Here is a 25,372-nt window from a genome sequence, read left to right on the forward strand (position 1 = left end):
AGATCTGACTCAGTTGGTTTGGGGTTCAGCCTGAACACTGTGATTTTTAAAGCTCCCCAAGTGATTCTAACTTGCGCAGATACTGAGACCCATTGTCTTAAACTAATTTGCTTCTCTGTCCTTTTGTCTCATCTGTCCTGGGGCCCCCAATCTCTGATCAATACAAACACTCTCATCTCATGCTTTCGCCACCCATTCAGCAGGAGGAAAGTGCTACCAGGCAGGCGCTCCTGGAAGTCACCATTGACACGGGGTCTCCCCCCTCAGCTGGGGCCTCAACGAAGCTCTGAAATCCTGCTAGCTTTTCCCAGGCTGCTCATTTCTCCAGACTTTGTAACGATGATTCCAAACCTTTTCCACCTCTTTGCACTGGATCTAGTTGACAGGCCCCCCAGGCCCCCTTGGTCCTGCCCATATCCACCTCCCCTCTTCCACCCTGCCCCTGGCCACTGGCCCCTGGCCTTGTCTCCCTACCTGACCTCCTGGTGCAGGCCCCAGAGGTTGCGGTGAGTTGATACCGTGCCATTGCACTCTGGCCTGGGCAACAAGAGTGAAACTGTCTCAAAAAAAAAAAAGGCCTGACAAATAGGTTGGTGAAGGCCATGAAGAGAAGCAGTTCACAGCCTCTGCCCCTTCAGCCCCACAGACCAAAGAGCTGCTTAACTTGGGGCTCGTTCGCACCATGCTGACTGAACTGGCAGCCACGGGCCTGGCTGGACGTGTAGGTCAGACTTTGGCCGAGGGTGACAGTGACTAGACAGAGCTAACAGATTGTTTCCAAACACAGTAGTTTGGAAATAAACCAGCTGTGTTTGTCCTGAAGCTCTGGCCCGCGTGCACCCTCTGAAACGTACTCTCCGACCTCCTGTCTGACTCCGTCCTCTCTCCTTCCTTCCCTGGGATTGTACCACTCCCAATAAAATGGACATGGAAACTGTTGCTCTAGGTTCTGTGTTTGAGGGAACCCAGCTGCTAAGACATTCTTTAAATATTGAGATAATCTTGCCCAGTAACTCATAGAAAAACATGGGCCAGAAGGAGGGTGGCCAACAATCCTGGTTTGCCTGGGACCGAGGGCGTCTTTGGGACGAGGACTGACAGTGCTCATACTTGGAAAGTCTCAGGCAAACCAGAATCAGCCGGTTGCTCTGGCCAGGTGGCAGGAACGCGCTCAGCTTTCACGTCTAATCCTGGCTTACTGGCCCTCCAACTCCCTTCCCTTGCTTCCGTGGGAAGGTGTCCTCATTCTCTAAACAATGAGGAAATGGGTGTCTTATTGTGAGGCAGCCAGCAAGCCCAGGGCAGCCATTTGTTCAACACACAGGGGCTGGGGGTCTTTCTCTACCAGGCTGGGTGCCAGGTCCTGGAAAGAGGAGGACTTATTTAAAGACTTGCACGGTGAGATCGTAGGAGACGATGATGGAGAGGCGCTGCTCAAACATTGAAAATAAATTAAAATACATGTTTCATTTTGATAGCTTGGGAGTGATACTTAAAAACCACCCAAGGCAGAGAAGGTGAAGGGTGTTGGGAGGCTGGAGCCTTTTTCCTGGTCAGCACCCGGGCTGCTCCAGAGAGGCAGGGAGGGGCCTGCTCTACTCACCAGGCTTTGTTATTGTAAATTCCAGAAATCAGCAGGGGCCGCAGAAAATAGGGCATTTGCTTTAATGGTGGCAAAGGGGACAAAATGAGGGAATATGTGTACACTTCTTTTTTTCTCTTTTTGAGATAGTCTCTCTCTCCCAGGCTGGAGTGTAGTGGCGTGATCATGGCTCACTGCAACCTCTGCCACCTGGGTTCAAGCAATTCTTCTGCCTCAGCCTCCGGAGTAGCTGGGACTACAGGTGTGCCACCATGCCTGGCTAATTTTTGTACTTTTAGTAGAGATGGGGTTTCACCATATTGGCCAAGCTGGTCTCGAACTCCTGACCTCGTGATCCACCTGCCTTGGCCTCCCAAAGTGCTGGGATTACAGGCATAAGCCACCGCGTCCGGCCTACGCTTCTTAACATACAGTAGTAGACTTTCAAGTGATGATGAATGTTCTGTGCATAATCATCTCACCTTTAGAGACGAAGAAAGGAGAGAATGCAAACATGGTTGTTTACAGACTTCAAGACTATGGTGGTGTCAGCCTAAAAACAGAGAGCGACTTTCGAAAATAATATTTATTTGGGAGCAAAGCATTGCAGTGGGAATATGCATTCCACAGTAAGCTCTGTGCGTAGTCAGGGCAGTACAGGAAGACAAAGGTTTTTAAAGGAAAAATGAAGAGGATTACATAATTGCTTTGAGATAATTATTTTTGGCTACAAGGATCAATAACAAGGGTGATGCCAATTTGAGGTTGGACAGGCAGTGGCTGGGCAGGTGTTGTTGCAGGAGTATTTTTTGTGTGTAAGGTGGTAACGGCCTTTATGCAACATTGTAGTTTTTGTAGAGTCTTTTGTGATAGTTTTTGTTATGAGGCATTTATGCATAAGACTCCTTTTCATGGCCTTCCCCAACCTATTTGTCAGGACTTATTATTATTATTATTTTTTAAACACAAGTGACTCCATTTTGATTCTGATAATTTTCCCATTCCCTCTTTTGATCAAGATCTTTCTCCAAAAGCATCGCTGAACAATCATCCTGTAGTTAGGTTTTGATGTGCCTCTGTGCTTGGATGGACCTGACTTGGGTTGCTGGTCTGTCCTATGTTGGAGGGCGTGAATGGTGGCCAGGAGTCAGTGTCAAAACCCTTTCAGCCACATTTGAGCAACAAGGGAGCTTTGAAGGGAGTGGCTGTGAGGCTAAGAGATGGGGTTTCACCATGTTGGTCAGGCTGGTCTTGAACTCCTGACCTCAGGTGATCTGCTTACCTCGGCTTCCCAAAGTGCTGGGATCATAGGCGTGAGCCACCAAGACCTGCTGAGACTTGTTTCTTAAAATGTATCTAGTTTTGGCCAGGCGCGGTGGCTCACGCCTGTAATCCCAGCACTTTGGGAGGCTGAGGTGGGCAGATCACAAGGTCAAGAGATGGAGACCATCCTGGCGAACATGGTGAAACCCCGTCTCTACTAAAAATACAAAAATTAGCCAGGCGTGGGTGGCGTGTGCCTGTAGTCTCAGCTACTTGGGAGGCTGAGGCAGGAGAATTGCTTGAACCTGGGAGGCAGAAATTGCAGTGAGCCAAGATCGCGCCACCGCATTCCAGCCTGGTGACAGAGCAAGACTCCGTCTCAAAAAAGAGAAAAAAAGCCGGGCGCAGTGGCTCAAGCCTGTAATCCCAGCACTTTGGGAGGCCGAGGCAGGCGGATCACAAGGTCAGGAGATCGAGACCACAGTGAAACCCCGTCTCTACTAAAAATACAAAAAATTAGCCGGGTGCGGTGGCGGGCGCCTGTAGTCCTAGCTACTCAGGAGGCTGAGGCAGGAGAATGGTGTGAACCCAGGAGGCGGAGCTTGCAGTGAGCCGAGATCGCGCCACTGCACTCCAGCCTGGGCAACAGCGTGAGACTCCGTCTCAAAAAAAAAAAAAAAAAAAAAGAGAAAAAAAATGTATCTAGTTTCGTGTTATAGGTCTTAGGAACAGAGTAGTCCCTGATTTTAGTAATTTCATGGAACAAAGTTGGATTGGAGAAACATAGAAGAATTCAGGACCTAGCCTAGTCTACAGGCAAATAACAAGAACTTGAAGCTAATGCACAGAGCTACCATTTATAGTTTTTATAGTGTATTATAGTTTTTTTAAAAGAAGTATTTTAGGCTGGGCGCGGTGGCTCACGCTTGTAATCCCAGCACTTTGGGAGGCCGAGGCGGGTGGATCACGAGGTCAGGAGATCGAGACCATCCTGGCTAACACAGTGAAACCCCGTCTCTACTAAAAATATAAAAATTAGCCGGGCGAGGTGGCGGCGCCTGTAGTCCCAGCTACTCGGGAGGCTGAGGCAGGAGAATGGCATGAACCCGGGAGGCGGAGCTTGCAGTGAGCCGAGATTGCGCCACTGCACTCCAGCCTGGGCGACAGAGCAAGACTCCGTCTGAAAAAAAAAAAAAGTATTTTAAAATAAGTGTCACTCTTTCGCTTCACATTGATCTCATCGGAGTCTCAGATTTAAAAACCTCTTGAGGTTTGGACAAAACATTAGATTTTACCTAGTCTGAAGGTTTCTGAGCCTACCAAGAAGGGACACTTTTAATTTATTTACTATAAGCCTGGGAACCCTTGAAGCCAAGCTTTCTATGCACATTTAAAATACAACATTTCAACCAAAGCCTTGATAATGTAGCCCATGTCTCTAATTGTATCCTGCTATACAGAGAGGGCAGATTTTTACTGGACGTATGCAACTATATATATTGTCATAATAATACTCAGAAATGGTTTTCAAACTTTGGAGGAGTCAAGCAGAAAAAGCAAGTGCTTTCATCTCTGTTCACAAAAGTATACTTTATCAAATTATTATAAACTTCAGATAGCTTAAGAAAGAAAATTGCCTTAAATCTGGTAAACAAAACATTTAAGTAGAGAACTGGCTGGGTGCGGTGGATCACGCCTGTAATCCCAGCAGTTTGGGAGGCCAAGGTGGGCAGATCACGAGGTCAGGAGATAGAGACCATCCTGGCTAACATGGTAAAATTCCATCTCTACTAAAAATACAAAAAAATTGGCCGGGAGTGGTGGTGGGTGCCTGCAGTTCCAGCTAGTCAGGAGACTGAGGCAGGAGAATCGCTTGAACCCAGGAGGTGGAGCTTACAGTGAGCCGGGATCTCGCCACTGCACTCCAGCCTGGGCGACGGAGCAAGACAACGTCTCAGAAAAAAAAAAAAAAAATAGAACCAATAGTGTTTTCAATAAAAATCATACAAATATTATCTTTATCAATTACTTATTTTATTTATTTATTTATTTTAGACAGAGTCTCTCTCTGTTGCCAGGCTGGAGTGCAGCGGTGCAATCTCGACTCACTGCAACTTCTGACTCCCTGGTTCAAGCGATTCTCCTGCCTCAGTCTCCCGAGTAGCTGGGATTACAGGCATGCGCCACCACGTCCATCTAATTTTTTTGTGTTTTTAGTAGAGACGGGATTTCATCATGTCGGACAGGAGGGTCTCGATCTCCTGACCTCATGATCCACCGACCTCGGCCTCCCAAAGTGCTGGGATTACAGGTGTGAACCACTGTGCCGGCTCAATTATTTAATTTGAAGTAATTTTTTGTTCTGCTTGATCTGAATTAGCAGTTTCGTAAACCCATCAGTTTGTTTATTAGAGTTCTGGGAATTTTATTGAATCCACTGGTTCTACAGTTACTAGAAATGTGTTCAAGAGTACTTGTTAGGGTGTTTTCCATGAAAAGCCATTTTCGAGTATAGCTAATTGTAAATGTTTTTGGAGACGAATCAACACAAGAACTATGGATGACAAACACAGAATAGCCAGGGTTAAGAACCTGACAAACATTTATTATAATCGGGAACTGCCAAGGACATGTAGTTATTTCTATTACACACAATTTTTTTTTTTTTTTTTGAGACGGAGTCTTGCTCTGTAGCCCAGGCTGGAGTGCAGTGGCGAGATCTCTGCTCACTGCAAGCTCCGCCTCCCAGGTTCACGCCATTCTCCTGCCTCAGCCTCCCGAATAGCTGGGACTACAGGCGCCTGCCACCATGCCTGGCTAATTTTTTGTATTTTTAGTAGAGACGGGGTTTCACCGTGCTAGCCGGGATGGTCTCTATCTCCTGACCTCGTGATCCACCCGCCTCGGCCTCCCAAAGTGCTGGGATTACAGGCTTGAGCCACCACGTCCGGCCCCACACACGTCCGGCCCCACACACGTTTTAAGATAGCAACCAGAATCATGACTGACAGCATCACATCAAGACCATTAGACTTTTACAAATTTTACATAATCTTTAAGATACATCAAAGCTATATCTCTACAAATATAGCTTTAAAGTAGACTTAACATAAGTAAAATATGATTGATAATGTATTATCTAATTTTTGAAACATTTGTATTGATAACATATCCATAAATGTAATTGGAAGAAGAGCTACTATCACTGATCATTTGACAATGTTTTCCATGGAGCAAGTAAGCCTAATCATTTCCTATCACTATGAGATGAGAGATACATTTTTTATGCTCTCCAGGGGCCTAACTGGTAAATTCCCAAGTTAATTTTAGGTCAAAAGATTTAATTTAGAGTTTTGATCCTGGGGAGGCCTGGCAAAGATGTCAAAAAGTTTACAATACTTGCGCAAGACAGGATCACAGCTCATTGTGAAATAATAGTTATTTAAGCAGAGTGGTAATTGAAAGATTTTAAAAGCAATACAGAAAGGCATGTGAAATTAAAAAACCTTAACCCTTTTAAAGCTCAGTTTTCCTGAGTAATCAAAAATCTAATAGAGATAACACAGGAAGTTATCCTAATAAAATATAAATCCTGTGGTTTTTTAGGCCAGTTACCAAAAGGTGAAGGAAAACCTCCTGCAGTTTATTGCTTTTCCTTATGGGAAGCCCATTTGGCTATCTCAGAAGTTGAACCTGATGAAAGGTACTTAAATTTAATCAGAAGCAGGAAGAGTGTGTTCAAGATGTTGAGTGTACACTATATTATAGAGGAATATACACAAGAAAACTAGTACTTTGAGCGGGGAATACATGGATCTTAGAGAAAGTGAGAGCATGTGAAATATCCTTGTTACATAGAACAATTCAGACACATCAAGAAAAGGCAAGAGTACAGAATTAAGTTGTACTGGAGGAAAAGATTGCTTCTTCGGGTCTTCAAGATAAACATTTTAGCAGTGGGCCATAATAGCAGAGTTAGAACTGAAGGCAAAAGTTACAGGAGCTGATGAAAAGGTTGAACGAGAGAGTTACCGTCTCAGACCTCATCCGGGAAGAAAGAGCTGAAGGCAGTGATGTGTGACCTGCCAATTATGTGCTATGAAATGCAACCAAAGTTGAGCTTCTGAGAGATGAACCTGAGAAGCTTTAAGACGAAAACCCTAGGCCGAGCGCAGTGGCTCATGCCTGTAATCCCAGCACTTTGGGAGGCCGAGGTGGGCGGATCACCTGAGGTGAGGAGTTTGAGACCAGCCTCAACATGGAGAAACCCCGTCTCTACTAAAAATACGAAATTAGCCGGGCATGGTGCTGTTTGCCTGTAATTCCAGCTACTCGGGAGGCTGAGGCAGGAGAATTGCTTGAACCTGGGAGATGGAGGTTGCGGTGAGCCAAGATTGTGCCATTGCATTCCAGCCTGGGCAACAAGAGTGAAACTCTGTCTCAAAAAAAAAAAAAAAAAAAAAAAAAGAAAACTCTACCTCAAGAAGTGAAATTACCATTCTGAAGGAAAAAAAAAATTCTGTCTTGAAACTAGAGAAATTAAGTGGCTTTCAGGAAAAAATGTGGCAGAAATAGAAACCGTCAGCCAGGCACAGGGGCTCATGCCTGTCATCCCAGCACTTTTGGAGGCTGATGCAGGAGAATCACTTGAGTCTAGTTTGAGACCAGCCTGGGCAACATGGTGAGACCCTAGTCCTACAAAATAATTTTAAAATTAGCCAGGTGTGGTGGTGTGTGCCTGTGGTTCCAGTTACATGGGCGGCTGAGGCAGGAGGAGCGTTTGAGCCTGAGAGGTCGAAGCTGCCTGTGAGTCGTGATTGTGCCATTGCACTCCAGCCTGGTGAGAGAGAGAGTCCCTGTCTCCAAAAAAAATAAAAAATAAAACATTTGGGGCCGGGCGCGGTGGCTCAAGCCTGTAATCCCAGCACTTTGGGAGGCCGAGACAGGCGGATCACGAGGTCAGGAGATCGAGACCATCCTGGCTAACACGGTGAAACCCTGTCTCTACTAAAAAATACAAAAAGACTAGCCGGGCGAGGTGGTGGGCGCCTGTACGGGAGGCTGAGGCAGGAGAATGGCGTAAACCCGCGAGGCGGAGCTTGCAGTGAGCCGAGATCCGGCCACTGCACTCCCGCCTGGGCAACAGAGCGAGACTCCTTCTCAAAAAAAAATAAAATAAAATAAAAAAATAAAAAAAATAAAAAATTTGGAAATGAACCAGGCATTTAATGAATACCTATTGTTTAATACACCATAAAACTTGAAGTTTTTAAATTACATAAAAAGGTTATTTATAAACATGTATACCATTTATATTTACAAAATTTATTTATTTTTAACAATTATATACCTAGATTACTTACTAAAACTGAGATACTAGACAAAGCCAGTCATCACTTAGTTTGTTAACCATTTTTATAGCCTGTGCATATCAGGTGTTCACCTAAGAACCTTAAATATATGGTTATTTTGTCAGTAACTCAGAAGATACAGCTATTTTTATTAAACCAACAATATTAAATTAGTCTTATAAAATAATTGTACAAAAAGTTTTATTTTAAGCTGGGTTTATAGTTTTATAATCTTTGTGTTAAAAACCCTAATGCATGAAAACATCTAATGAAGACCAATATAAAACTGTCTGCCACAAAACCCATGCAACAATATATTAATATGTTGACAATTGTGAAGACATTTTTATTTTTATCAACAATTTAGAAACTAGTTTGTTTATTAAAGATATACTTAAGTCACATGAACTAAAACACATTGGGGTTAATTAATACAGAGAGCAAGTCGGCACTTAATGTCATTAGTAGGTTCTTGGAAACTGTGACTGGGTGAAACAACGTCCATCAGGTCCTTAAATAATGTCACTTTGTTCAATGCTATTTCATTATTTTTATTTTTATTTTTTATTTTTTTTGAGATGGAGTTTTGCTCTGTTGCCCAGGCTGGAGTGCAATGACACGATCTCAGCTCACCAGAACGTGCCTCAGCCTCCTGAGTAGCTGGGATTACAGGTGCTCACCACCACCCGACTAATTTTTGTATTTTTGTATTTTTTTTTTTTTGAGATGGAGTCTTGCTCTGTCGCCCAGGCTGGAGTGCAGTGGCGCCATCTCGGCTCACTGCAAGCTCTGCCTCCCGGGTTCAGGCCATTCTCCTGCCTCAGCCTCCCCAGTAGCTGGGACTACAGGTGCCCGCCACCACACCCAGCTAATTTTGTTTTTGTATTTTTAGTAGAGACGGGGTTTCACCATGTTAGCCAGGATGGTCTTGATCTCCTGACCTCGTGATCTGCCCGTCTCGGCCTCCCAAAGTGCTGGGATTACAGGCGTGAGCCACCACGCCCGGCCTAATTTTTGTATTTTTAGTAGATATGAGGTTTCACCATGTCGGTCATTCTGGTCTCGAACTCCTGACCTCAGGCAATCCGCTCGCCTTGGCCTCCCAAAGTGCTACGATTACAGGCGTGAGCCACCGTGCCTGGCCTAATTTTTGTATTTTTAGTAGATATGAGGTTTCACCATGTCGGTCAGTGTGGTCTCGAACTCCTGACCTCAGGCAATCCACTTGCCTTGGCCTCCCAAAGTGCTACGATTACAGGCGTGAGCCACCGTGCCCAGCCACTTTTGTATTTTTAGTAGAGACGGGATTTCACCATGTTGGCCAGGCTGGTCTCAAACTCCTGACCTCAGGTGATCCACCTGCCTCGGCCTCCCAAAGTGCTAGGATTACAGCCGTGAGCCACTGCACCTGGCCAATGCTATTTCATTATAACATTGATGAGGAAAAAAATTGGTTTCATTATACATTGTTTTGCTCAAAGTCACAGTTTCCAACAACCTATTCACAGCATTGAGGACTTACTATATTTTATATGAATGCTCATTTATCTAAGACAATCTGAACAGAATTTAAGGGTCCATGCTAGATCTTACCATGAAGACATAACATAAAACTTAATACACGTACATATGTGTAAATGCCCTGAAACATATCCACACACAGAAATATCTTAGAGCTTTCATTTTAGAATTTTAGTCATGAGACAGTAAAATATATAAACTCACGGGTTTATAAAAGACAGCTGGATCCAGGCACCTATTCACATGCCTGAACTTTATTTGCCCTGATAGGTAATCTAATGAAGATGGTGGACCAAGATTTTGGACAAAGCAGTTTGGTTTTAAAAAATCTTTTACGCGGACTCTTTTTCTTTTTTCAGTTTTAAATGAGTTTAGGGTTACATTTTCAGTGTTTACCTTTTAGCTAGGACTGGTTGAATTGTATAAGGAAGCAAACTCTCCAAATAGCCTTGAACTGGTAACAAATGTATCTTTTGTTTGCCCATCTGGTTTGCTTGGTTAATGTGAACAGGGAAGCATTTTAGCAGGGTTTCCTGTGTTTGCTTGGCTTTTTCTTTTTGGCCCCTGTGCGGCAGAAAAAGCAATTTTTATGCCAGAGACACTTTATATTATTGCTCTGAGCTCAAGATTTTGACTTGTTTGATCTGTGAGCCTTTTATAAACATTTATCTAATTTTTTCCTTAGACTATGAATCCTTCAACTAACTTCCAATATCCTAAACAATTATTAGGCAAAACTAAATTTACCTTAAGAGAAATGATCCTTAGGTCTAGGTTGTGGGTTTTGGTTTAAAAAATCTTGGCTGGAATGCCGTAAGCAGTGCGTTTTATCTCAACTCCAGTAGAAAAGTCAGCAGATTTAAAGTAAGCAGGAAAAAATGATAGAGAATTTAGAAGAGTTTACATGCTAACTCTGTAGTTGCAGAGGTGTTTTTAGAGAATTCAGATAAAGATCATTTGAGTTCTGAATGTTTCTTGATGTAATTTGTCTATTAGTTTAAAAATGTGTGTGAAAAGAAGCCACAATATACAGCTAGCCGGAGTCCCAGAAGACCTGACTTGACAGAATCCCATTGACTTGACTTGAGAATCCCATTCTGGTTTTTTATTAATCTCTCAGGAGCAAAAGAAATCCTGTAAATTCTGTCAGCGAATGTCAGGAGTTTGGACAGTGTTTAGATAGTGACTTTTAACTAGCCATCATATGCCTACCATTTAGAATGTTTGTTTTTCTCTTGGAAGATTTTGAGAAACAAGCAAGGGAAAAAAGACAAATCATTTACAGACACATAACTAAACCAAAATCAGTGTAGTCACAAGCTTTAACTCAGCATGCAGATCAAACAAAATATTAGATTAGACATTTAGAAAGAAGCAAAAGTAAATTAACCAGAAAAGACACGGCTCAGAAACAGAATGTCAATTCTGCAGAAACCAGAGTACTCAAACCAGCATGTCTTTCTACCAAAAAGGACTTCAGAAAAGACGAAAAAGTATTTTATCATCCTAGTAGGGATGTAAGGCAGCCTTTATTAAGGCGACCTTATAACCAAAACAAATCCAGAATAATATCAAAAAGCTGGGAGTGTGGACCTGAGAGAAAACTTGCCATGGCCAAAAAGGCAAGCTGTGCCAGCAGAGAGTTCAGAGGGCTTGAGTACCGCACGCTCTTTCTAAGAATCATCAGGCCGGGCGCGGTGGTTCAAGCCTGTAATCCCAGCACTTTGGGAGGCCGAGACGGGAGGATCACGAGGTCAGGAGATCAAGACCATCCTGGCTAACACGATGAAACCCCGTCTCTACTAAAAAGTACAAAAAAATAGCCGGGTGAGGTGGCGGGCGCCTATAGTCCCAGCTACTCGGGAGGCTGAGGCAGGAGAATGGCGTAAACCCGGGAGGTGGAGCTTGCAGTGAGCTGAGATTTGGCCACTGCACTCCAGCCTGGGCGACAGAACGAGACTCCGTCTCAAAAAAAAAAAAAAAAAAAAAAGAATCATCACTTCTGGCCGGGCGCGGTGGCTCACGTCTGTAATCCCAGCAATTTGGGAAGCTGAGGCGGCTGGATCACGAGGTCAGGAGATCGAGACCATCCTGGCTAACACGGTGAAACCCCGTCTCTACTAAAAATACAAAAAATTAGCCGGGCATGGTGGTGGGCGCCTGTAGTCCCAGCTACTCGGGAGGCTAAGGCAGGAGAATGGCGTGAACGTGGGAGGTGGAGCTTGCAGTGAGCCGAGATCTCGCCACTGCACTCCAGCCTGGGCGACAAAGCAAGACTCCGTCTCAAAAAAAAAAAAAAAGAATCATCACTTCCTTCCCATAATGATCCTTTTCCTGATTCCACTTCTGACACATTTGTGTCAACCTAAATAACAAAGAGGCTCTCTAAAAGAAATATTTTTTTCAGGAATAGGGCATTGCAGTGGGAATATGTGTGCCATAGTGAACTATGTGCTTTTTCAGGGAGGTATGGAAAGATGAAGGTTTTTAAAGGAAACAGGGGGAGGATTACATACTTGTTTTGAGTTAATTATGCTTGGCTACAAGGATCACTCACAAGGGGGATGCCCAGTCTGAAGCTGGACAGGCAGTTACTGGGCATATGTCCTCGCAAAAGTGTGATATTTCAATGGTCTTTATACAAGGTTATGATTTTTTTAGTCTTTTGTTACAGTTTTTGTTATCAAGCATTTATGCATGAGAATCCTTCTCTTCATGGCCTTCTCTGGCTCTATTTGTCAGGATTTTTTTTTTTTTTTTTGGTTTTGGTATTCTTTTTGAGATGGAGTCTTGATCTGTTGCCCAGGCTGGAGTGCAGTGACGCCATCTTGGCTCACTGTAACCTCCGCCTCCTGGGTTCAAGTGATTCTCTTGCCTCAGCCTCATGACTAGCTGGTATTACAGGCACCTGCCACCACACTCAGGTAATTTTTGTATTTTGTTGGCCAAGCTGGTCTCAAACTCCTGAGCTCAAGTGATCCGCTCTCTTCAGCCTCCCGAAGTGCTGGGATTACAGGCATAAGCCACTGCACCTGGCCTGTTTTTTGTTTTTAATACAAGTGACTCCATTTTAATTCTGACAACTTTCACAGTAGCCTATCTTCAAAGGCGGTGCACCTCCCAGGATTCATGCACTTTTTCTTGTCCCTTCCTTTTGGATCTGGGCTGGCATTGACTCTCTTTTTTACCAACAAATGTGATGCTGAATGACACCTGAGGCTGTCGTAAGAAGCCTTGTAGCTTCTGCTTTGGTGCCTTAGAACATTTGTCCTAGGAGCAATCAGCCACTGTGGTGGAAGTCTCACTACCCTGAGACTTCTATGCTATGAGAAAGCCCAAGCTAGCCATTTGGAAAAGCCACATGGGGGAAAACTGCCTCGCCAGCCCCCAGCTTTCCAGCCGTCCCAGCTCAGGTACTAGACATGCAAGTGAAGACATCATTTTTTTTTGGAGGTCCAGCCGCTATAGTTTAGATGTGATTTGTCCTTGCCAAAACTCATGTTGAAATTTGACCCTGAATGTGGTAGTGTTGGGAGGTGGGGCCTGGTGGGAAGTGGTTGGGTCATGTGGATCCCCCAGGAATAGATTAATGCCCTCTATGGGGGTGAGTGAGTTTTTACCATCTTGGGAATGTATTTGTTCCTATGAAAGCAGGTTGTTAAAGAGTCTGGCCTCCTCAGATTCTCTGTCTTGCTTCCCTTTGCCATCCTTTGCCATGTGATCTCTGTGCATGCTGGTTCCCTTTACACTTTCCACCATGAGTGGAAGCAGCCTGAGGCCCTCACCAGATGCAGCTGCCCAATCTTAAACCTTCCAGCCACCAGAATCATGAGCCAAATAACCCTCTTTTTTTTTTTTCTTTCCCCAAGACGGAGTCTCGCTCTGTCACCCAGGCTAGAGTGCAGTGGCACCATCTCAACTCACTGCAACCTCCACCTTCTGGGTTCAACCAATTCTCCTGCCTCAGCCTCCTAGCTGGGATTACAGGCATCTGCTACCACGCCCGGCTAATTTTTGTATTTTTTGTAGAGACGGGATTTCACGATGTTGGCCAGGATGGTCTCTCACTGGCTAGTCTCGAACTCCTGACCTTTTGATCTGCTTGCCTTGGCCTCCCAAAGCGCTGGGATTATAGGCGTGAGCCACTATGCCTGACCCCATAAACCTCTTTTGTAATGGATTCCTAGCCTCAGGTATTCCGTTACAGCAACACAGGATGGACTTAGACACCAGCACAGTTGAGCCTCCACACAACCACAGTCCCAGCTGTCAGTTGACGGCATTCTCAAGAGACACCCCCAAGCCAAGAACCGCCCAACTAAGCTCAGTCAACATACAGAACCATGAGAAGTAATCAGCTTATTTCAAGCCATTGTAGTCGGTGACAGAAATATTTGCAGTGGTCCCCCACATCCTGGTCTTCATGCCCTTGCATGACCTCACCTCTTGAGTGTGGGATGAACCTACTGACTTCCTTCTGAAGCTCAAAATGGAGCAAAAGTGGTGGGATGTCATCTGTGAGATTAGGTTATAAAAAATTGTGACTTCTGTCTTGCTCTCATGCTCTGGCTCTTCTCATTTGTGCACTCGGGAGAAGCAAAGCTACCACATGGTAAGCTGCCCTATAGAGAGCCTCATGTGGCAAAGAATTGAGAATGATCTCGACAGCCCGTGAAGTGCTGAAGCCTGCCCATGACCACATTGTGTGAGTTTGGTGGTGGACCCTTCCCTAGTCGAACCTTGAGATAACTGCGGCCTCAGCCGAAACCGTGATTGCAGTCTTGTGAGAGATCCTGAGCCAGAGGACCCAGTTAAGCTGCACTGGATTCCTGACCCACAAAGGCTGTGAGACAACAAATGTTGTTTCAAGCCAGTAAGTTTTGGGGGCAATTTGTTATGTAGCAATAGACAACTAATAGACCTGCTACATTTTAGCATCGTTCATTATACTGTAATAAGTAATGGGAACAAGTACTTTGACCAGAAAGCAAAACTAATGGCCTTATATTGTCAGTAAGTGCTGAGCAGAAGAATGCCTGTGTTCCTGGTGGGTGTTATAAAACTTGATGAGCACGATAAAGCATTTGAAGCAGTAAGAGCGAGCGAGACTCTTGCTTCTAAGGATCAGTGCTTAGGAGTAAAGGAGCCACTGGAAAGTAAGCTCCCATGCCTGCTGCAAGTGGGCCAGCAAGGTACAAACCCTCCTTCCAATTATGGGAGGGAGGGGCTCTGGGGAAGGTAGCTCCATGAGGGAACTAAGCACCACAGGAGGCACCTCAGTTCATGCTGTGCTTTTTGGAGAGAGGTTGAGTCAACTGAAGATGGGTATCTGGGAGCTGTCAAAACCTCAGGTCAAGAGATGTCTCTAACATCAGCTGTCACAAATTATAACTTTGCTTGAGGGGAAGCCTGGATTGTGAGATTTTCCTGCCTTGGAATGAAGAATAGAGAATTAGAGTTGTTGGTACTGAATTCTTCTATACTCTCTGCACTGAGCACGCAGATCAATTTCCTTTTTTTCTACAAAATCTTCCATATATGGATGTTATGGACTGAGATTTATATGTTGAAGCCCTTGCTCCCAGTATAGCTGTATTTGGAGTAAGGAAGTAATTAAGGTTAAATGAAGGTATAGGTGGGGCCCTCTTCTGATAGGATTAGTGTCCTTAGAAGAAGACACTCTGTCTCCCTCTCCCTTTCCCTGCACACACACACTGAGGAAAGTGTGAACTGAACACACAGTGAGAAGCCATTGCATGCCAGGAGAAAGCCTTCACCAGAAACCTCATTAGCCAGAACCTTGATCTTGGACTTCTAGCCTCTAGAACTGTGAGAAATTTGCAAATGAGACTCTTTGAGTTGCTATCAACTTTGAAAAATAGCAGGGAGTGGCTGGGTGCGGTGGCTCACGCCTGTAATCCCAGCACTTTGGGAGGCCGAGGCGGGCAGATCACGAGGTCAGGAGATCGAGACCAAGGTGAAACCCCGTCTCTACTAAAAATACAAAAAATTAGCTAGGCACGTTGTTGGGCGCCTGTAGTCTCAGCTACTCGGGAGGCTGAGGTAGGAGAATGGCGTGAACCTGGGAGGCGGAGCTTGCAGTGAGCCGAGATTGCGCCACTCCACTCCAGCCTGGGTGACAGAGCAAGACTCCGTCTCAAAAAAAAAAAAAAAAAAAAGAAAAAAGAAAAAAAGAAAAATAGCAGGGAGTAGGAGTCAGCTAACTATGGACTGGTGGGCTTGACTTTGGTCCTATTCTGGAAGGAATTATTTAAAAGGATGGTTTTTTGGCTCGTAGAAAATGAAATGAATATTAGGTGTGAGTAGGGATTTTTCTAAGAATAAGTTATGTCAGACCAATCTAATTTCTGATGTCTTAGATTCATTTTGGCATAAGGTAGAGTTTCAGACATATATATATGTGTAAATATATACACACACACACACATACACACACACATACACGGCTCAAATTCCCCAATTAAGTGAGATTACTGGGAGAATGCTGTGGACATGGTATATCTGGACTTTAGAAGGCTTTTAAATAAAAGCAAAGTTTATCAATGTGGGCTGAATAACTGTGGTTGGAGAGACTATACCCGGTGGCCCGTTTGTGCCCAGCCTCTGCTGGTCACCATGTCCCTGTTGCCTTCACCATTGCATGGGACACTGGCCCTTGAAGGGCATGGGCTTGGGGACAGGACACCTGGGTTCTTACCAGTAGTCCCTGAGAAGAATCACTCCCTCGGGCCTCAGTTTTCTATCTGTAAAATGAGGATAATGACCAGCTCATATCCCAGGGTCTCAAGCTTTGCATGTGCTCAGCAAATGCTGGCTATTCTCTTAAGATGGCATGATCCGGCCAGGCACGGTGGCTCACGCTTGTAATCCCAGCACTTTGGGAGGCTGAGGCGGCTGGATCACGAGGTCAGGAGATTGAGACTGTCCTGGCTAACACGGTGAAACCCCGTCTCTACTAAAAATACAAGAAATTAGCCAGGTGTGGTGGCGGGTGCCTGTTGTCCCAGCTACTCAGGAGGCTGAGGCAGGAGAATCGCGTGAACCTGGGAGGCGGAGCTTGCAGTGAGCGGAGATCGCGCCACTGCACTCCAGCCTGGGTGACAGAGCGAGACTCCGTCTCAAAAAAAAAAAAAAAAAAGAAAAGATGGCATGATCTCAGATGGAGAGCTGTGGATATGTCATGAGAATGGAATAACGGGCTGAGTGGGCTGAAGCCGCCAAGACATGAATTCATTCTTGGACTTCTACGGACCTCACCTGAAATGAAGCTCATTCTGAGCTTAAGGAGGAAACTTGTGCAGCAGAAGAATGCTCAGAGCAGTGGCCCTGGAAGTGAATATGGAGGGATCTGAAAATGCATCACGTAGGCCGGGCTTGGTGGCTCACGCCTGTAATCCCAACCACGGAGGAGGCTGAGGCAAGAGGATTGCTTGAGTCCAGGAGTTTGAGGCCAACCAGGGCAACATAGTGAGACTCTATCTTACAAAATTTATATACATATAATACATAAATTAGCTGGGCGTGGTGGCATGTGCTTGTAGTCTCAGCTACTTGAGAGGCTGAAGCGGGGTGACTGCTTGAGCTCAGGAGTTTGAGGTTACAGTCGGTTATGAGCATGCCACTGCACTCCAGCTTGGGGGACAGTGTGAGACCCTGTCTCTAAAAAACAAAAAACAAAAAACAAAACAGGTCATGGACCACGCATGGTTGCTCATGCCTGTAATTCCAGCACTTTGGGAGGCTGATGTGGGCAGATTGATTGAGTCCAGGAGTTCAAGACCAGCCTGGACAACATAGTGAAACCTTGTCTCTACAAAAAAATACAAAATTAGCTGGGTGTGGTAGTGCACACTTGTAGTCCTAGCTACACGGGAGACTGAGGCCGGAGGATCTTTTGAGTGGGAGGCAGAGGCTGCAGTGAGCCGAGATTGCGCCATTGCATTCTAGCCTGGGTGACAGAGCGAGACTCTGTCTTAAAAACAAATAGGTCATATGAGAAATGGCTGATAGAGCAGAGCAGGCTTCTTAGAGCCCAGAATATTTTGGGTCCCTTTCCCCTTTTCATAACATGGATCATAGCACCTTTCATTTCCTTTTCTATCACAGCTGTAATTAAGTAACTATTTATTTATTTGAGACAGAGTCTTGCCGTGTTGCTCAGGCTGGAGTGCAGTGGCGGATCTCGGCTCACTGCGGTCTCCACCTCCTGGATTTAAGCAATTATCCTGCTGCAGCCTCCCAAGTACCTGGGATTATAGGCACCCGCCTCCATGCCCAGCTAATTTTTGTATTTTTAGTAGAGACGGGTTTCGCCATGTTGGCCAAGATGGTCTTGAACTCCTGAGCTCAGGTGATCCCCGCCTCAGCCTCCCAAAGTGCTGGAATTACAGGCGTGAGCCACCATGCCCGGCCAATTAAGTAATTATTTAGGTTATTGTTTGTTCTTGACTAGAAAAGGACAGGGACCTCATCTGTCTATTCATGTTGTGTTTCCAGAGCTGAGAGTTGTTTCTGGCACACACATAGTGCTCCATTAATGTTTGAAGAATAAATAAATGAGAAAACGAGTATGACGGGAGAAGAGGAGCCACGTGGTTGTTTACATCCTTGAAGGAGTGTTGGGAGAGGCCTCTTGCTGACCTGCGTGACACTGGACAGCAAATCCAGTGGGATCTGACAGGAAGGAGTTGCCAGGAGGTAGTTTGGAGCCAGATGCACAGTGAGGGCCAGTGGTCCCTGGGGTGGCGAGAGTTTTCTCTTGCTGGAGATGCCTCAGGAGAGGCCAGGCAGCTGGCACAGAGCAGGGATTTCCATGTCACCTCATGCCGCTCTGGGCTGGAGGTAGATACTGGCTGCCTCTAGGCAAATGTGGCCAGCAAATGTGCTTTGTTTAGTCCCTCCCAGGGTTTAAGATATTTTTTCAAATTAGTTTCCAACATTTTAGAATCAGAAGTGTCGAAAGACAAAATGACAGCAAATTTAAAGATCCTAAATAGCTTTTCTTCGTGATTCTAGAATTGGGTAGCCCTCAGAACCAACAAGTTCAAAGGACTCCGGGACTGCAACGTGGTTGGACAACATTTTTATGGACAGAAAGTGGAACTGAGGCTCAGAAACGGCTTGATTGGTTACAGCTTTGTGTTCTAGCTTATTTGAATCAGCTAACCACCCGAATGACAGAAGCTCAGTGGCTGTGATTGGCTGAGACTCAGCTGTTTGTTACAAAAGCATCCTCCTCAATTAGGGTGTCCTCTCTTTTATGTTAACTATGCCAGGCTGCAGCTCCTTATGTAAGGACTCAAGCAGGGAGGCATCCTCAGGCCTAAACATTTAACAGAAGGTGTCACATGAAAATGCATGTTTGGGCTGGGTGCGGTGGCTCACGTCTGTAATCTAACAGGCCCCGGGGTTGGCGACCCCTACTGTAGCTCATAGAGCTGCCTCCGACTCACCCCTTCCTGCGCCCCACGTCTCTGTTAAGTCTGTCCCGGCAGGTACCGAGTTTGTGTTCTGTGGTCTTGCTGCTATGAAGAACCCTTTCCCTCTGCGTGTGTATGAAAAGAACTTGAGAAATAATCTGTTATTTTTTGAAGAGTTGCGGTTTAGGATTCAGAGCACTAATGAAATTTTGTGTTACTATTCCTTGGTGTCCTGGCTCAGACTGTGCTTTGCTTGGTATCTCCCCTTTTTCCCCCCGCTCTTCCTAATATCCACCTCACCCTCCAGATTCAGCCCCAACTCTGCACATTCTCTCCCCTATGTTCTCCACTCCCCCAAGGCGAGTTAGGCACCCTTCCTCACTGTAGCACCCTGAGCTAAGGGTACCTAACTTACTGTTGGTAATTTTCTTTGCCTGTAATTTCACTGAGGGCAGGAACTGTTTTATTCATGTCCACACCTTTCTGCCAGTAGTAAGCCTGTTTACAGTTTAGTGAATGAATGAGGATACATTGCAAAGGAAACCTGGGAGTCCTTTATTTAACTCATGCAGACCGACTTTAAACCCACAGCACAGGGGAACACGGGACATTTTGAGTAATGCTCCAAAGAGAATCTCAGAAATATCTAAACCTTGGTTCTCATCCATTCTTGATTACAGAAATGGAGAACAGTGAGCCAAGATGGTAAATCAGAAAGGTGCTTTTGGTCCACTGGTCTCTTCACACTGTGTCGAAGCCCCGGATCCCCACTCCTGTTGCAGCGCCGGGCAGAGTGGGGCTTGCACTTTCAGGTCCATTTCCAGCTCTATGGGATGCAGGATCCACAGCGCATCCTTCCCCAGGGCCAGAGCCTGGGATGGAAGCTCTCACCCTATGCGTAGCTGCAGTCTAGAAGCGGCTTGAGGGAGAAGCTACCAGAAAGAGCCTGGAAGGTCTGTCATCATTCAGGGTGGCAGAAGTTTGCCCTGGCTTTTAACCTTTTTGGGGGTCACGAGCCCCTTTGGGAATGAATATACAGCTATAGCTCCTCTCCCTAGAAAAATGCAGACATCCGTAGCGTTTTCCAGACAACTGCAGGGCATTCATGGACTCCCGAGGCCCATGCTTACGCCCCGACACTCCGGAAGTAGGAGTGAATGAATGAGCAGTTTCCCTGCCTTAGGGACAAGAAGTAAATTAAGTCATTCATTCACTCATTCCGTCTTGAGCCCCAGCTCAGGGCTAGCCTGGGTGCTTCCGGCCGTGGGGCTCCGCCCTCACAGGGGGCCACGAAGCGGGGCCACTCCCTTCGCCGCGTGCCCACCCCCCTCGCCGCACCCCCGACCCCCGCCCCGCTCCGCGCGCCCCCGACCCCGCCCAGCTCCGCGCCGCGCGCCCCCTTCCGCCGTGAGAGTCCCTTCCGCGCACGTGACCTCGGCGTCGCGCTCTGATGAGTTTTCAGCTGCCGGCAGCTTCGGGGCCGCTGTCGCTCCGGCTCCGGCTGCGGCTGCCGAGGCTGCTGCGCGGCGCCCGGCAGGCTCGGGACGCGCGGGCCCGGGCCGAGAGCTCGGGGCGTAGAGATGGAGCCGTGAGTCCCAGGCCGAGTGGGCGGGCTGGCTGGGTCTCCGGACACTGCAGCCAGAGTTGGGGCTCCCCGGCTCCCGGCGTCCAGCCGCGGGGTCCCTGGCGCCCACGTGGAGCGAGGAGCAGCTAGAGGGGCGCTGAGGGGGGCTTCGCGGGCGGGTCGGGCGGAGGTCCTTGGGCGGGGCGAGAGTAGACCGGGGCCGGTGCTCCCTCCGGCCTGCCTGCCCGGCCGCGGTTAGAGACCGGGATGCGTTAGGGGTTCCGGGACAGGACTGCGAGTGGGAGCGTGCACTGGGGGGCCGGGAGAACCGGGGGCGCTGCGGCCCTTCCCCGGCGGAGGGTGACCGCCCGCTCGGAGCCCTGTCGCCTCCCGGGCAGCCTCTCCTGCCCGAAAGGCCTCGCCCCGTCGTCCCCTCGGTATCGAAAGGGCCCCGCGCTGCCCTGCGGTCTCGCCCAGCGCCGGGTGCGAAGCCCTCAGAGACGTTTGGTGACGTGGGCACCGGGGAGCCTGGCGCAACAGCCCCTTTGGACCCGGGGTGCCGAGTTTTATGAATTTTATGCGTTTTACGATCTGCTGACTTTGGGCTTATTTTTTTTACCTCTTTGAAGTTCAGGGTTTGTAATGAGGAAAAACCTGTCGAGGGCCCTATGGACGCCATCCCTAAAGCTTGCTTTTGATGCAACAGTCGCCTGGGTGTTCCCCTGGGCGCATCTGGAAAAGAAGGAGACGGAGTTAACCAGAGCGTTAGCGCCGCGTGGAGTTGCAGGAAGTCCGGGAGAAGGAGTGGCTCAGCTGTGCAGCCGCACCTGGCAGAGGAGGCTTCCAGGGCCGGCTCCCTGCACTGAACGCAGCCTCCGAGGTTCCTGGGCGCGCTTCCTGGCTTATGTGCGGTTTTTGAGGCAGAAGGGTTTTGTTTGGATCTCTGCTGATTTCTCTGCTTTTGGACGTGGTCAGAGAAGTAACATCCAGGCTTGTTGCCTTAACGCAAGTGCCTGTGACATCTGTTTTTCCTCTGCTTCCTTAGAAGTTTTTGACTTTGGTATGTTGCTTTATCACCTCTTGGGAAACTGGAATGGCATTAAATATCAGACCTATGTGGATGTTTTAAGTATTTTAAAAGCCAAGTGGAGGTAGGTTAGTAGTACTGCCTCTGAACAACTCCAGAGGGCAGCATTCTTGTGCGGCCTATGTGAATAACACTGCTTGGAATACCAAGGGAACGGTGTGTTGTGGAACTGTGGCCTTGTAGCAGAGTGACAACTGCGTGTTATAGGAGGTCTCTTACCGCCGCCCCTTGGATCTGCATAGGTGGGCTGGGTGTGCTTTTTCAGTAGGAGAGAGACCAGGAGTGTGAGGTGGTGAGGGCTTTGGTCAGGACAGGGATCTGGGTCTTCTGCCAGGGTCCTGTGCTGTTACAGGACAGGGAACTAGGCCAAAGAAAGCAGTTGACTAAGGAAAGGTCCCGAGGAGGACAAGCAAAACACAGCTTGAATTTTGTGCGAGTTTGACGCCTCCCTCTGTGCAGCAGTAAGCGCTTTGTGCCTCAGGCTCTGTGGAGCACTGAGAGTGTTAGGGAAGAGGGAGGGGGATGTGGGTATCTGGAAATCAGCCCACCTCCATCGGCCAGCATTCCAGGCACCTACCTGGAAACTGAGAAAAGTTTGGTAGCAGATAAAATCCTCCTAAAAAACAAGCCTGAAAATCCGAAGTGCATCCTGGACTCAGGGGACTGAGTGCTCTCTGTCCTTGGCTGGTGTGCCTGAGAGCCCAGAGGTGAGAAAGGTGAGAAGGAAGAGAAGTCCAGGGAAAGAATGGGAGAGAACAGCCGCTTGGAGGAGCCAGGGGCAGCTTCAGCACTCTGCTTACGGTGTGTAGGGGACCGTCCCCCTGCAGACCCTGGCCCTGTGACCTCACTCATTTGGCCCAGCCTGCTCTTTAAAAAGGTAGGAGAGGTTGCCATCAAAACCCATCAGCAAAAAGAGGTAGCGGTTCTTACGGCTTTACTTTGAACTCTCCTCCAATCTCCATTCCTTCCCTGATGATGCTAGGGACGGGAAAGATGCCAGGAGTCTGAGGATGGTGTGGGGCGTGTCTCATTTGCTAACTAATGTGACTTCTTGTTTCAGCTACAGGGCTGCACGGAGTCGAGACTTTCTCATGCTCACATGTTGCTTTGGTCTTACTTTAGTATTTCTCTGCAAATTTAAATAAGGCTGTTTTTTGTCTGTGTGTGTCTTGCTTGGCATGTGAAGCCATTTTTTAGCGTGTATTTTATGTGTTTCTTTCATCCTGGGGACATTTCAGTGTAGAAGTGTATGTATTAGAGCTGCCTTTGGCCAGCAACAAAGCATGGCACAGACAAATTACCATGGAGCCCTGCTGTGGTTTCAGGGTCCTGGGCCTCCCGAGTCTCCCTGTGCTTTTGAGGGTACACCAGGCTTGGGTCAGTATCCTATTCCTGCAACAATTTAATTATTTAGGACTTTGTCTCCAGGAACGATTTTTTTGTTTTGACCAAAATGATCTCTAGAAATAGTAAAAGATAACTGTGAATGTTCACCATGTAGCAGGTGCTGTTGTAAGCACCTTACATCCATTGTTTCATAGAATCCTCACAATCACATTTCGTGAGGAAGTTTCTCTTTTCCCCATTTTGCAGATGAGGAAACTGAGGTATGAAGAAAACAAGTGAGTTTGTCAAGGCCTTAGATCTGAGCCCAAACCCTGGGCCACCTGGCTCTAGAGCCTACACTCCTGACTGCTCTACTCTGCCCCTCTCAGTAACTGCTGATAGTTAATGGTTACTTGGCAAGGGTTTTCATGTCGTATCGGATTTAATTGCCACAGCATTGTTAGGCCTGTGGGTTCCCAAGTTTCCTGAATTTTCAGGAAGGGGGTGTTTTGTTTGTATTTTGAGACGGAGTCTTGCTCTGTCACCCAGGCTGGAGTGCAGTGGTGCAATCTTGGTCACTGCAACCTCCGCCTCCCGGGTTCAAGCGATTCTCCTGCCTCAGCCTCACGAGTAGCTGGGATTACAGGGAAGCGCCACTGAGAGGTGACAACATCCTAGCAGCCCGCGCTCTCGGCACCTCCTCGGCCTCCGCGTCCACTCTAGCGGCGCTTGAGGAGCCCTTCAGCCAGCCAGCCACGACACCGTGGGAGCCCCTCTCTGGGCTGGCTGAGGCCAGAGCCGCCTCCCTCTGCTTGCGGGGAGGTGTGGAGGGAGAGGTGCAGGCGGGAACCGGGGCTGCGCGCGTCGCTCGCCGACCAGTGTGAGTTCCAGTGGGCATGGGCTCAGGCTCGGTGGGCCCCGCACGCGGAGCGGCCGGCTGCTGCTGTGGGCCCAGGGCAGTGAGGGGCTTAGCACCCAGGCCAGCAGCTGCGGAGGTTGCGCCAGGTCCCCTAGCAGTGCCAGCCCGCAGTCGCTGCACTCAAAATCTTGCAGGGTTTAGCTGCCTTCCCGCGGGGCAGGGCTCGTGACCTGCAGCTTGCCGTGTCTAGCCCGCCCCCGTGGGCTCCCGCGAGGCCAGAGCCTCCCCAACGGGCGCTGCACGCTACTCCATGGCACCCAGTCCCATCGATAGCCCAAGGGCTGAGGAGTGCAGGTGTGACTCAGAGCTGGCAGGCAGCTCTGCCTGCAGCCCCCGTGCAGGATCCACTAGGTGAAGCCAGCTGGGCTCCTGAGCCGAATGGGGACTTGGAGAACTTTTATATCTAGCCAGGGGATTGTATGTGCACCAATCAGCACTCTATCTAGCTAATCTGGTGGGGATTTGGAGGACTTTTATGTCTAGCTAGAGGATCATAAATACACCAATCAGCACTGTGTCTAGCTCGGGGTTTGTAAATACACCAATCAGTACTCTGTGTCTAGCTCAAGGTTTCTAAATACACCAATCGGTACTCTGTATCTAGGTAACTCTGTGTCTAGCTAACCTAGTGGGGACTTGGAGAACTTTTCTGTCTAGCACTCGGTATCTAGATCAAGGATTGTAAACGCACCAATCAGCACTCTGTCAAAATGGACCAATCAGCATTCTGTCAAAACGGACCAATCAGCTCTCTGTAAAGTAGACCAATCAGCTCTCTGTAAAATGGACCAATCAGCAGGATGTAGGTGGGGTCAGATAAAGGAATAAAAGCAGGCTGCGTGGGCTAACCAGCGGCAATCAGTTGGGATCCTGTTCCGTGCTGTGGAAGCTTTGTTTTTTGGCTTTTTGCAATAAATCTTGCTGCTGCCTTTATGAGTTGTGACACTCACCGTGAAGGTCTGCAGCTTCACTCCTGAAGCCAGTGTGATCACAAACCCACCTGAAGAATGAACAACTCCAGACGCGCTGCCTTTAAGAGCTGTAACAGTCACCACGAAGGTCTGCAGCTTCACTCCTGAAGCCAGTGAGATCACGAACCCACTTGAAGAATGAACAACTCCAGACGCGCTGCCTTTAAGAGCTGTAACAGTCACCACGAAGGTCTGCAGCTTCACTCCTGATAGCGAGACCACGAACCCACCAGAAGGAAGAAGCTCCAAACACATCTGAATGTCTCAAGGAACAAACTCCGGACACACCATCTTTAAGAACTGTACCACTCACTCTGAGGGTCTGTGGCTTCGTTCCTGAAGTCAGCG

The 25,372-nt window shown here is 47.5% G+C and overlaps 1 protein-coding gene across 3 annotated transcripts in view; it reads left to right on the top strand.

The window, feature by feature from the left end:
- Positions 1-25,372, top strand: part of LOC105478745 (transmembrane protein 181) — a 109,748-nt gene that overhangs the window by 11,575 nt on the left and 72,801 nt on the right. The window contains exon 1 of one of the 3 annotated variants that reach the window (XM_071096659.1): positions 20,593-20,745. The exons of 1 other annotated variant lie outside the window; for it this stretch is intronic. In XM_071096659.1, the coding sequence (XP_070952760.1) occupies positions 20,738-20,745 (8 nt within the window). In that variant the 5' untranslated portion in view covers positions 20,593-20,737. Of the gene's footprint in view, positions 1-20,592; positions 20,746-24,158; positions 25,345-25,372 lie in introns of those variants that run through there. One more of the 3 variants, XM_071096657.1, reaches the window with a different exon arrangement.

The sequence above is a fragment of the Macaca nemestrina genome, chromosome 5 (genome assembly GCF_043159975.1).
Source record: "Macaca nemestrina isolate mMacNem1 chromosome 5, mMacNem.hap1, whole genome shotgun sequence".
NCBI classification, from domain to species: domain Eukaryota; kingdom Metazoa; phylum Chordata; class Mammalia; order Primates; family Cercopithecidae; genus Macaca; species Macaca nemestrina.